General features: G+C 36.4%; 1 protein-coding gene across 1 annotated transcript; it reads right to left on the reverse strand.

The window, feature by feature from the left end:
- LOC109231334 (phosphatidylinositol 4-kinase gamma 7-like) lies at positions 208-3,693 on the reverse strand. The gene is made up of 2 exons (XM_019396968.1): positions 3,417-3,693; positions 208-2,772 (listed from the first exon to the last, which is right to left on the reverse strand). Exon 2 carries the CDS (start codon positions 2,471-2,473, stop codon positions 551-553), a length of 1,923 nt encoding a protein of 640 aa, XP_019252513.1. The 5' UTR covers positions 2,474-2,772; positions 3,417-3,693; the 3' UTR covers positions 208-550.

Below are 13,246 nucleotides of genomic sequence, written 5' to 3' on the forward strand. Positions count from 1 at the left end.
CCTTGCACTTTTTATTCTCCACCTTCAGTAACAGTCCACCTGGGCAGCCATGGCAATTCGAGGAAGGACACAACTCATGTAATAATTCGTACGTAATTAAATAAGAAAAGAACACTACAAGATAATTTATACAAAAACTGGTAAAATGGGTAATATAACGTTTGGCAGCAAACCTCATCCAGAAGATACAAGAGCAAACACAAAACATAAAAAGAACAAATCCAACATTTACATAACTTTTTTTTATTGATCTTTTCTCAGATATCATTCTACAAATTATTTATCTAACAGTCGCCGTGACAAAGTGAAAGGGAAAAAAATGAAGACATCAAACGGAAACAACACCAATTCTACTCGGCACTTTCACTCGGGTGCCACCAAAAATATTTACAGCAACTCCTATCAAAGCTACTGCCGCCCTATATAACTTCTTTAAGGGAGCATATCCATAAAACCGACCTAAGCTAGAAATCCTTCACTTCAAGCAGCCTGCAGGGAGTTATTTAGGTATTAACTCATCCTAGCAGTGATATGTCGTAGTACCTTGATCTCAAAACTGGCAAGAAGTCCCAAGCCTTTGTATCTGCCTCTGACCAACAGTTACTGATTTACGCTTGTCGAAGGCTGGGTACAGCAGTTCTTGGAACTTCTCTAGAAACAGACGCCACTCTTCCTCATTCATATCTGCTAGCTTCAAAAAGCTGGAACTCACAGGGAGCTGCTCATTCGCGCTCCTGTGGCCGGATGATGCTCTGGCTAGATCACCATTTTCTGGTTTTGTTCCTGAAAAACTAGGATGCTTCTGCTTCCTGTCACCTAAAGTAATATTCTTGAGGGACATTGATAGTTTTGACTCCGAGACATTCTTTGCGGGTGCAGGAACATAGTTAAAGCTTGTTTCCTCCTCTTCACTCTCTTCTTCCTCAATGCTTTCGTCTAGCTTAAAGAGTTGAGTGCGGCAATTTCCGCCTCCAAATGGAAACTGAAACGGGTTCCTGGTCATGAAGTCTTCAGAGGCCATATTTGGACTAAAGTCATACCCTGCATCCTCGTAATCTATGTCAAATTGGAACTCCTCCTCATCAACTTCAGCCTTTGGAGATAAAATCTCTCTCTCAGCAATCATCCTTCTCGCCTCCAAACAAACTACTTCAAGCTCGCTGGGTTCCTCCTCCCCACGCCGAAACTCCCTGCTCATCATCTCACCAATCTCTGCAAGGCAGAGCCCATAAGCAGCAGCTTCCTTGAGGAAAATGGTGGACAGGACCAAGACACGAAGGCAAGCTTCGCGAATCATAGGGAGCTCACTTTTCAGCATCTCAGAGTCACGAACAGGATCAAGTTTCTCTATGTACTCCAGTTCATCCTCTGAAAAAGGAATAGATGCCTGAGGCCAATGAATCCACTCAAAATATGGGTCTTCCAACGTTTCTGGTAGACAGAGGCCATGATCAATGGGAATTAACTCTACTTGACCAAACCTCCCAACACCATCAAGCTTCCTAACTAAAAGATTTCCTGCATGCCTATCTGTGTTAAAAATCCTGATGTCTAATATCCCAATCCGATGAACAGCAGCAACGGGGAAGCTGGAGGTTCCATAGTCGCTGGCATCAAAATCATGAGGGATGAATTGTTGAAAAGATGCAATCTTGCTGACGAGTTTCTTCTTGCTATGAGGCTTGTCTCCATTAACACCATCATTGACATTAAAAATAGAATGAGTGATTTTCACCAATGCAGTGGCCGGCACATTAGCAAAATGATCATAGTCTAGAAGATATGCAGCAACCTCCCTAAACCCTGTTTCTCCAACTCGAACTGAACGCTTCAAGCCTGGCTGTCCAAGAGCTTTGCCAACAAAGCCTTTAGGATTGTTTGGGGCAAATGGTTCTTCATCTGTTGGCTTGACAATAGCAACACTCTCCCCTCTGCTGTTTCTAAAGAAGTAACCCCCACCAAGTCCACTATGGACGGGAAGTGGCTCAACTCCATTCTTGATAGCCTTCACAATCTCCTTGACAAGTAGTCTTGTCTTGGCAAAGACACAAGAGTTCCCCAGTATTTCAATAGGACCACTCTGATCTCTCTGTTGGACATCCCTCCCAGTAGGTGAAAGACACGGAGTAGATGAACTTCTATGCATAAAATTCCTCGTCAACAGTAGAGGAGAATCATTCCGAACAGAACTAAGGTCGTTCTTCAACACCACATCACCAAATGTCAAAGAACTCTCCTCAGTTGGAACATTGAGGGCAATCTGCAACCTCCTCTTCACAGTATGAGCGTTGTCACTACGGTCCAACTCCATCCCCAGTACACAACCAGTGTCAGTTTGGACAAAAACACGCCTCCTCCCAGTAGATTTCCTTTCCATCCTACTGTTTCCATGGTACTCTCCACCACCAAGAGGACTCTTGAATAGTGCCACAGCCATCTGGGTTTGAACAGGACTGTCCAAGTTAGGAGACATAAAAGGACGAGAAAAACCGTCCTAAGTCACAACCAGCAAAAAGAGATGGCGGAAGAAGAGAGCTTCCCCAACACTCAACTCAGAAGCCAATTGTGTGCAAAAAAACAAATGATTCAATCCACAAAAGATCATCAATCAGCAAGCAAGGAATCAAAACCAACCCCCAAAGATGTCACCACCGAACACAAGAACACTATCAATCACTCGCACGTCAAACAACCAACAGCGAATGATCAAGATCCCAAATGTTACATCGAAAGAGCCATCTGATGATCCGGATTATAGCAGTGAACCACAATCTGTGAACACGCACAAAACTTAATAAATCTACGCACTTAATCAAAAATTGCAATAACACAAAACTAATTAGCAATTGAAAACCACGAATTAGCAATTTAAAACCAATACATCACATTAAACAGATCTTTGACAAGATCTTCAAGAATCGGAATGAACAGTTCTTTAACACTAAAACCTACGTTTCCTTGATACGAGTTATAGCTAATAAACTCGTTAACATATACTATTTCACAATCAATGCGAAGCTATAAATTACTTAAAAAACTGAAACTCGCTTCATACACGTGTTTACACAATAAAATCTGTAGAATCTAATTTTTTACTGAGCAATATCACTCTTGAAACTCACATTTTTATCCAATAACAAAAACACACAAACTCTTAATGTCGCAATTACTTACATAGTCACATTTACTACTCGATACTCTCATTTTCATTCAATTATTAAAAAAATAATCCCGAAAGAGAAAAAAAATCTAAAAAAAATCAATTATTCCGCTGAAAATCTCTGTTCTTCCATCCTCACAAACAAATTTAAATAAAACTGACAAGTGAATAACGAATCAAAGAACAACAAACACATAACAAAAAGAAATACAATCTACAAAAAAATCGAATGAATGAAGTTGATTAGACAACTCACCAGACGGCCAGATCTGAGAGATCGCGCCTCTGTTTGTCTCTCTTTTTACGGCAACCAGTACACCGCCTTTCTTTCTCTTCACCACCGTAGTAAGAAGATATCAATACAGAGATGTAAACCGTCTGATTGAGAGAAATACGATTCAACGGCTACTATTTGATTTCTCTCAGTTTGAAGCCACCAAAAAACCTTTTCTTCTTCTTTTGCTCTGCTCCTGTGTGGCTTATGCTTTCTTCTCTTTTGACGAATCTCTCTCTCTCCTTTTATATATATATATCTCTGTCTTACATATTCTGTATCTATATATCCAACACTGGATTTAATATTTTCCAATTTTTATTTTGGGGTATTTGCTCTTTTAGTACCTCAAGTATCAATACATTCTGTTTTGATTCATCTGATTTACTTATTAACTATTACATCATTTAATTACGATAAAAATTTATTTGTACTAGGTATTTGTATTAAACTAGATAATTGCTATAGCTAAGTGATTAATAATATAACAATAAATATAGTATAATATCACAAGTTAGGTCTTGAGAGGATAAAGCACACGCAGACCTTACCCCTATCTTATGAAGATAAATATGTTATTTCGATAGACCTTTGGCTAAAAAAAGCATAATCACAACAATATTGAAAAAAAATACATCAATGAAGAGTCATGAAAAAAGAAACAATAACAAAAAAATTGTAGTAACAGCAACAAGATAATAAGATAACCGAATCAAAAGAAACAAGCGGTAGTACTGGAATACTAAGTATAATAATATTAATTTAATAGTATAGAAATACATATTAAATAAATAAAATTAAATATGAAAAGTATATTTGCAAACACGTGTTATTTATCTATTAGCACTTTGATATAAACGCCTACTTTTGGAAAAAAAAAAAAAAAAAAGAAAAAAAACCTCTAATCACCAATACATTATGTTAAGTTTGAATTCTTTACTCCATATATAAAGATAATATAGTTAAAATTAGTCGGTATAACATAGTTCTTATGTAAATACATCAAAAACACATAGTACTTTATTTAATTGATGTTAATATGTAGGTGAAATTAGAATTTATCTATAATTTAGGGGCCAAAATGCTATTATCTCCTTTTCTTTTCTTCTCAGAATGTTCGATTAACTCTGGTTAGCTGGAAGTAACGTTTAGTGTGAACTATGGTTTGATCTCTCTAACTAGCCGTAGTTAAAGCGGCAGGCTTATTTATTCACGGAAGGGTCTAGAATGTTGAATCATTAGCCGTTGGATTATAATAGACGGCGAGATTTTAAGCTCCAATGAATGAAGGTTAAGTGGAGGTAATAGATTGGAAGGTGACGTGGCGGGTCTAGCGAAAAGGGTAGTGACAAGTGACAAAACGAATCGGGTGGAGATTTTACCATTTCAACGCCAGTGAGTTACTGAAATACCGGAAATGCCCTTGGTGAAAAGTTATGGGGGCAAGATATTTTCTTCATGGGTGGGTCCATTTTTTTATGTGGGTCCACCTTTTCACTTTAATCTAAATTTTACTTGATATAATCAATGTTTAGGTAGTTAAACGGTGTAGTCTGTTGTTTGACTAAGAATCATAACCTCCTTTTAATATTTTTAATCGTAAATTTATGAATTACTAAATTTTTATGTGGTGAAATTTAATTGGTATAGAATAATACTACTAATATATTTGTAATTATATATAAATAAGAGAAATTTATGTGCAAACAATTATCATGCATATTTGATGTAAAATTTCTGTGCCAATAAAATATTTCTTACTTATAACAATTTAAAAAGATTTTAAAAGGATATTCACGTAGAGATAGAACATACTATTTTGCTCGTAGAGTCTGTACTCAATATTTCATCATTCTTTTCAGAAAGAGATTAGACTTAAAACAATAACGTAAGGACTCTTGAATAGGAGAAGGCAAATGTGAAAGAAAGGAGGAAATCTAATAAAAACAAGGATCCATACATATGAGTAGTTTTAAAAGCAGAAATGTAATTAGTAGATTTTCCGCAAATAATTATAGTCAATAGATAGTCGAATGTATCTCTTTTCCATTCTTGCAAGATCAGTATTATTATCATACTTTTTATACTTAAAATCTTTGGGTTCGATTTCTTTTCATCTTATTTTGCTGTTATTATAATTTGTTGTAACTGTTCCATTTTTTATTTTTACTTGGGCCGGCGATCTATCGAAAATAGTATTTCTTACTTCACAAGGTAAGGGTAAGGTTTATGTACACATTATACTCCCTAAATTCACATGTGAAATTATACTGGGTTAATTGTTATTATTGTAATAATAATTCGTAGATTCAAATTTTGTTTAGACAACGATTTTGTGAATTGTTTTTTTTTTTTTTTGGTTTTAAAGGATAGGAGGGGTTGATATTATCCTCGATAAACAAATGGGCATTTTATTGGTCAAAGGATTGAAATTTCAGACATGAATGGGAGGAGAGTCATTGCAGTCACGTTCGTATGATTAAAGAGGAAAAAGGGTTTTCCCATCCCAATCAAAAGTACAAAGATAATTGGGGTCATAATCATGAGGAATAGTGTGTCAATATCATATCGTTTCAATCCGATCCTCATCACTATGGTTCCAAAGAATTACATTTTCATCAAAAGCTTCCAATAATTTATTTTTCTCCAAGAATTCGACATCCATACAGGCGGTCACGAGTTCAAGCCATGAAAACAGTCTTTTGCAGAAATGCAAGGTAAGACTGCGTACAATAAACCCTTATGGTCCAACCTTTCTCCGGATCTCACGCATAGCAGGAGCTTAGTACATCGAAATGCCCTTTATACAGCCTAACTAAGAAGGCTATTACATTTAGGGCGAGACAAAATGAGCATGCATGAGCAATTTGTTATCCAAGCCGATTGGTCAGACCATAACCGCTTCACTTATTATTTTAGTATTAGTCGCCTATCTGGAAATGAAATGGGAGGTAATAGAAAGAACATGAAGGCTAGCGCTACAAGGTTTGATCTTTTGCGAGAATAGGCTTGTGAAGAAGCAAGCTTAAAGTGATTTAATTGCACGTCGAATAAATCTACTAAAAGTGATAAAGTGCACTTACATAAACGTCTTTTATTTTAAAATTTGATCGAAATCTCAAATTAAATGTTGATGAATTTTATCATCCCACAAGCTTACGTTGTAATTCCGAAGAAAACTCTACGTTACCCTTGAGAATAGGGATGGAAAGGAAAGAAAAGAAATTACAGCTAAATAAAATGTAAAAGAGCAATTGTTTTGGGGAAAAAAGTACTTGTATCAGTCTTTTCTAGTTTCCTTTATTAAACCAAACACGACACAAGGAAAACAAAAACTTTTCCTCTTTCTTTCCTTAGTGACAATGTTCCTTAAGTCTGAGGAAGGATCGCATGACGTAGACAACCTATGCTAGTGCAGGTATTAATGGCTGTTTTCACAACTCGAACCGATTATTGAATTAGACAAGATTAATCATTAATGTGAATTAGTGTGAACATTTGAAACCTTCTTTTAGGAAGAATTTGGTAGATGCATTTTTCATGCATTTACATTGGATGATCACACATAATATGATGTCATGCATGATATTATTAAGGCCATTTCCCTTCTATAAAAATAGCAAAGGATTTGTTCAGTTGTAGATATCTCTCACTTGCCTTCTTATATCCTAAGACATTTGAATTTTCTTTCTCTCTTGTAGTATTTAACTTGTATTTTTGGAGTGAAATAAAGTTTGAGTTGATTGTGTCCGAGAACTAGGCAAAAATCAATTTTTGCCGAACCTCGTTAATTTCCGGTGTTCTTTTTATTATTGTCTCATTTACTATCTATTAGCTACCTTTAGATATAGTACTTGTGATTTATTCAATCTCTATATATTCGGCTTCCGCAACAATTGATATTAGAGCCAATGTCTATCTTAGTATGCTCTATGGTTGCAGCATAGTTTGAACTTCCACATTAGAAAAGAATTACTTTGGTGTTCTGTACTGTCAGCAAATAAATAGTATCTGTAGCAAAAATGGGAGATAATAAAAATGAAGAGTCCATATCGGGTGTCAGTAATACGTCGTTAGCATCTTCGCTTATGACAAGAATTATGTCAAATGCGAAATTTGCAGTTGAAATTTTTGACAGGTCAGGACATTTCGGGATGTGGCAAGCTAAGGTTCTTGATGTCCTTTTTTAACAAGGGCTAGATATTGCCATAGAAGAAAAGAAACCAGACAATATCGGAGAAGGAGATTAGAAGATTATCAACCGCGTTGCTTGTGGTACCATTCAATCTTACCTCGCAAGAGAAAAGAAGTATCCATACACAAAAGAAACATCTGCAAGTAAATTGTGGAATGCATTGGATGATAAATTCTTGAAGAAAAACAATCAAAATAAACTTTACATGAAAAAAGACTGTTACGCTTCATATATGTTCCTGGTACTACAATGAATGGTCATATCACCAGCTTCAATAAGTTAGCGACAAATTTGCAGAATATGGACGTGACTTTTGGCGATGGAGATATGGCTTTAATATTATTAAGTTCACTTTCCGATGAGTATGAGCACCTCGAAACTACTCTACTTCATAGGAATGATGAAGTATCTCTCAAAGAAGTTTGTTCTGCCTTGTAGAGCTATGAACAAAGAAAGAGAGAAAAACAAAAGAGTGGAGAAGGAGAAGCATTGATCATCAGAGGTCGTTCTCAAAATCATATGAGTACAAAGAAAGGAAGATCCAAGTCAAGATCCATACCCAGCAAAGATGAATGCGCCTTTTGCCGAGAAAAGAGGCACTGAAAGAAAGACTGTCCAAAGTTGAAAAACAAGGCCAAAACCTAACAACGGGAAGGCTGTCATGGACTCAAATGTAGTTGATTATGACGACTCTGATTTCTCACTAGTTACAACTGAGCCATTCAAACCATGTGTTATATGGTTGATGGATTCAGCTTGTAGCTATCATATGTGTCCTAATCGGGACTGGTTCTTTAATTTTCAAGAAGGAGAGTAATAACAATCCTCTTATCGCATATGGTATTGGTTCAATCCGATTAAGAAACCATGATGAATTGATCAGAACATTAACGGATGTCGGTACATACCGGAATTGAAGAAACTTATTTATGTAGGAGCCCAAGAGTCAAAGGGGTTCAAAGTTATTGCAGAAAATGGGGCAATGAGAATATGCTCCAGTGCACTAGTGGTAGTGAAGGGAATTCGGAGAAATAATAATATGTACCACTATCACGGTAGTATAGTTATTGGGGCAACAACAATGACATCCAGTGATGACAAGAAGACAGAAGCAACCAGGCTATGGCACATGCGCTTGGGACATGCTGGACAAAAATCCTTGAAACTTTTATCAGATTAAGAATTGTTATAAGGAGTAAAGACTTGCAATTTGGAGTTTTGTGAGCATTGTGTCAAGGGGAAACAGACAAATGTTAAATTTGGAATAACTATCCATAATACTAAATGTATTTTGGATTATATTCACTCTGATGTTTAGGGTGCCTCCAAAATACCTTCATTAGGTGGAAAACGCTATTTTGTAACCTTTATTGATGACTTTTCCCAGAGAGCATGTATACTATGAAAACCAAAGATGAGGTTATTGGGAATTTTTCTCAAATGAAAGGCGATGATAGAGACTCAAACAGGCAGAAAAATAAAGTGTCTCTGCACAGATAATGGTGGAGAATACAAAGATGATCTTTACAATAAGATTTGTGAAGATGATGGCATTTTAAAATAATTCACCGTCAGAAATACACCAAAACAGAATGGAGTGACAGAATGCATGAACCGGACTTTGCTGGAGAAAGTTCGGTGTATGTTGTCCAATGCTGGCTTGGGCAAAGAATTTTGGGCTGAGGCAATAACATATGCATGCCACCTCATTAATCGTCTACCATCTGCCGCTATTGGAGGCAAGACACCATTTGAAAAAATGGTATGGAAAACCTGCTGAAGATTATAATTTTTTTGCATGTATTTGGCTCAATTGCACTACTATCATGTGAAAGAGTCAAAATTAGATCCGAGAGCAAAGAAAGCTATATTTATGGCGATTAATTCTGGAGTCAAAGGATACTGCTTATGGTGTACAAAGACAAAAAAATTATATTCAGCAGAGATGTTATCTTTGATGAATCTGCCATAACAGATAATGTGACAGTTGAAGATGTCAAACAAACTGATGGTGCATCAAAGCAGGTGGAGTTTGAGGGAAAACTAATTTTTCCAACATAGGGAGAAAATGAGGAAACAATAGAAGATTTTCCTCTAGAAGTAGAGCCAGTATAGGGGGAGATTCCAACTCAGGAACCTCAACAATAACTTGAATCAATGGCAACCAGCAAGCCAAAAAAATAATAATAAAGAAACTTGTTCGGCTCATAGAGACGATGGCTTGTGCAGCCTTAATTGTAGCTGATGGTGTTCCTACCACTTATAAAGACGCAGTCCAAAGTTCATAAGAAGATAAGTGGAGGATTGCCATGAATGAATAAATGTAGTCCCTTCATCAGAATCACACATGGAAATTGGCCACTCTCTCGAAGGAAAAGAAAGCAATTGGGTGCAAGTGGGTATTTGTAAGGAAAGAAGGATTTCCTAACCAAGAATATATTCGCTACAAAGCAAGATTGGTGGCCAAAGGATACACTCAAAAGGAGGGAATTGATTATAATGAGGTATTTTTTCCAGTCGTGAAACACCCCTCCATTAGAGTTTTGTTGGCTTTGGTAGCACAGTTGAATTTAGTACTAGTTCAGTTAGATGTAAAAACTGCATTTTTACATGGAGACTTGGAAGAGAAAATCTATATGACTCAGCCAGAAGGAATCAAAGTTGCCGGAAAGGAAAATATGGTGTGCAAACTTGAAAATTGTTGTACAGATTGAAACAATCTTCTAGACAATGGTACACACGATTTGACAAGTTTATGTTGCGGCAGAAGTACAGAAGAAGCAAATAGGATCATTGCGTGTATTTGCACAAGCTTGAAGACGGATCCTTCATATATCTTCTCCTATACGTTGATGATATGTTGATAGCTTCCAAAAGTCAAGAGGAAATTGAGAAGTTGAAGATTCAACTAAGAAAGGAGTTTGAGATGAAGGATTTGGGTGAGGCGAAGAAAACTCTTGCCATGGATATAAAAAGAGATAGACAATCAAAGAAACTCTATCTATCTCAGAAAGAATACTTGAAGAGAGTAATAGATCGATTTGGCATGAATGAGAACATGAAGTCGGTTACCACTCCTATTGCTCCTCACTTTAGGGTTGCTATGTCGCCAAAGAATAAAGCCGAATGGTAGTATATGTCAAGAGTGCCATATGTGAATGCCGTTGGTAGCTTGATGTATGCAATGGTTTGCACAAGACCTGATATTTCACATGCTATCGGAGTTGTAAGAAGGCATATGCATGATCCAAGAAAGGAGCATTGGCAAGATGTGAAATGGATTCTACGGTATATTCGTAATACTGTAGATGTTGGATTGATTTTTGAGCAGGAAGATAGTTAGTATCTGGTTGGATATTGTGACTTGAATTATGCGGGTGATTTGGACAAGCTTAGATCAACTACTGGTTATGTTTTCACTTTTGCAAATGCACCAGTTAGTCAGAAGTCTACTTTGTAGTCAACGGTTGCTTTGTTTACTACTGAGGCAGAGTACATGGCAATTACGGAGGCTGTAAAGGAGGCAATTTGGCTTCAGGGATTGCTTAGAGAGCTTGGTATTGGTCAAGAAAGCATCACACTATTTTGTGATAGTCAGAATGCTATCCAATTAGCAAAGAACCAAGTTTATCATCCAAGGACGAAGCACAATGATGTTCGATATCACTTTGTACGAGATATTATAGAAGAATGTGGAGTCATGGTGCAGAAAATTCGGACTACAGACAACCCTGGCGATATGTTAACAAAAATAGTGATTGCGATCAAGTTTGAACATTATTTGAACTTGATCAACATTGTTGAACTTTGAAAATTAAAGTTGAAGACACAATCAAAATTTATCAATGAGAGAAAATTGAAAAAGTGGAATCTTGCCAAGGTGGAGATTTGTTGAATTTGACAAGATTAATGTGAACTAGTGTGAAAATTTGAAGCCTCCTTTTAGGAAGAAATTAGTAGATGTATTTTTCATGCATTTACATTGGATGATCACACTTAATATGATGTCATGCATGACATTATTAAGGTCATTTCCCTTCTATAAATATCTTTCACTCGCCTTCTTATCTCCTAAGGCATTTGAATCTTCTTTCACTCTTGTATTATTTCACTTGTATTTTTAGAGTGAAATAAAATTTGAGTTGATTGTATCCGAAGATTTGTCAAAAATTAAATTTTACCGAACCTCGTTAATTTCTTGTGTTCTTTTTATTATTGTCTCAATTATTATTTATTAGCTACCTTTAGATATAGTAATTGTGATTTAATCACTCTATATATTCGGCTTTCCGCAACACTGATGACATATCATGAGTTGTATTACACTTCCCTAGCTTATGCTTTTGTTCAAATTACATAAGGAAGAACCTAATAAAATGAGTAATTTATAGTATTATTTTTTTGTTTGGAGAAAACATTTATATAAATTCTTGTTTTTCTTCGTTAGTTTTCAGACAAAGTAAATGAAAAATTATTTAGATTAACAGAGATTGCTCTAGTTACATCCATGCAAATTTGACATGCATCACTTGTTCCAAATAAAAAATAATATTAGTTTAAAAGTCTATACCAAGCGAAATGGGCAACAAGTAGGCACTTAATAATTCATTGATATAGGAATTTATTTTCTGATAGTCTTATCTTTTTGTCTCACTTAAAGTATTAGTAAAGGATTATAAAAACATTGCTTCAAGATTTGCAGGTCACTCATGTGCAATAGCATAAATGCATGAATTTAGACAGTAAAATATTAAAAATCCTTGTCGCACGGGCCATGTAGTATATATCATCCAATTGCCATAATAATTCTAAGAAATATATAAATTTCAAACTTTATGCTTGTGTGACGACCCAAAGGGTCATCACCGGATTTCTCTCATTTTTCGTTCTTCCGAGGCCTTGAAAACCTCATTTCTGCTTGCCTCGATTTGCGCGCGCAGTCCGGGCGCGTAGCCGGAAAGCTTATATGTTAAATTCTGTGAAAAATTTCAGAATGTGGCTTTAAAATGATTAAAGTTGACCTTGGTCAACATTTTTGGTAAACGGATCCGGACCCGTGATTTGGCGATCCCGGAGGGTCCGTAGAAAAATATGAGACTCGGGCATATGCCCGGAGTCGAATTTCGAGGTCGAGAGCCCGAGAAATGAATTTTTCTGTGAAATTGTTTTTCTGAAATTATTAAGGAAAATGGAAATGAAAATTGATTAAAAGACTATGGTATCGGGCTCGTATTTTGGTTCCGACGCCCGGTACAAGTCTTAAATATGTGTTAAGCGCTTTCTGTAAAGTTTGGTCGAAATCGGATGTCATTTGACGTGTTTCGGACCTAAATATCTAAAATTTGAAGTTATGAAGTTTGAAATAAAAATGATGATCTTGAGGCTTGATTCAATGATTTTTGATGTTATTTTGGCGATTTGATCGCTCGAGTAAGTTCGTAGGATGTTATTGAGTTAGTGTGTGTGATTGGTTAGGAGCCCCGAGGGCTCGGGAGTGAATTGGAGGTGGTTCGGGGTGTTTTTACACTTAGGAAAGGATCAGATTCTGCTGCATTTTTACACAGGCATTTTGTTCTTCGCGAACGCGGCCTCAGGCTCGCGTTCGCAGTGCTTTGGT

Source organism: Nicotiana attenuata, chromosome 8 (genome assembly GCF_001879085.1).
Source record: "Nicotiana attenuata strain UT chromosome 8, NIATTr2, whole genome shotgun sequence".
NCBI classification, from domain to species: domain Eukaryota; kingdom Viridiplantae; phylum Streptophyta; class Magnoliopsida; order Solanales; family Solanaceae; genus Nicotiana; species Nicotiana attenuata.

Coding starts and splice junctions, on each gene's coding strand:
- LOC109231334 (XM_019396968.1), bottom strand. CDS start 2,473: ATGTCTCCTAACTTGGACAGTCCTGTTCAAACCCAGATGGCTGTGGCA.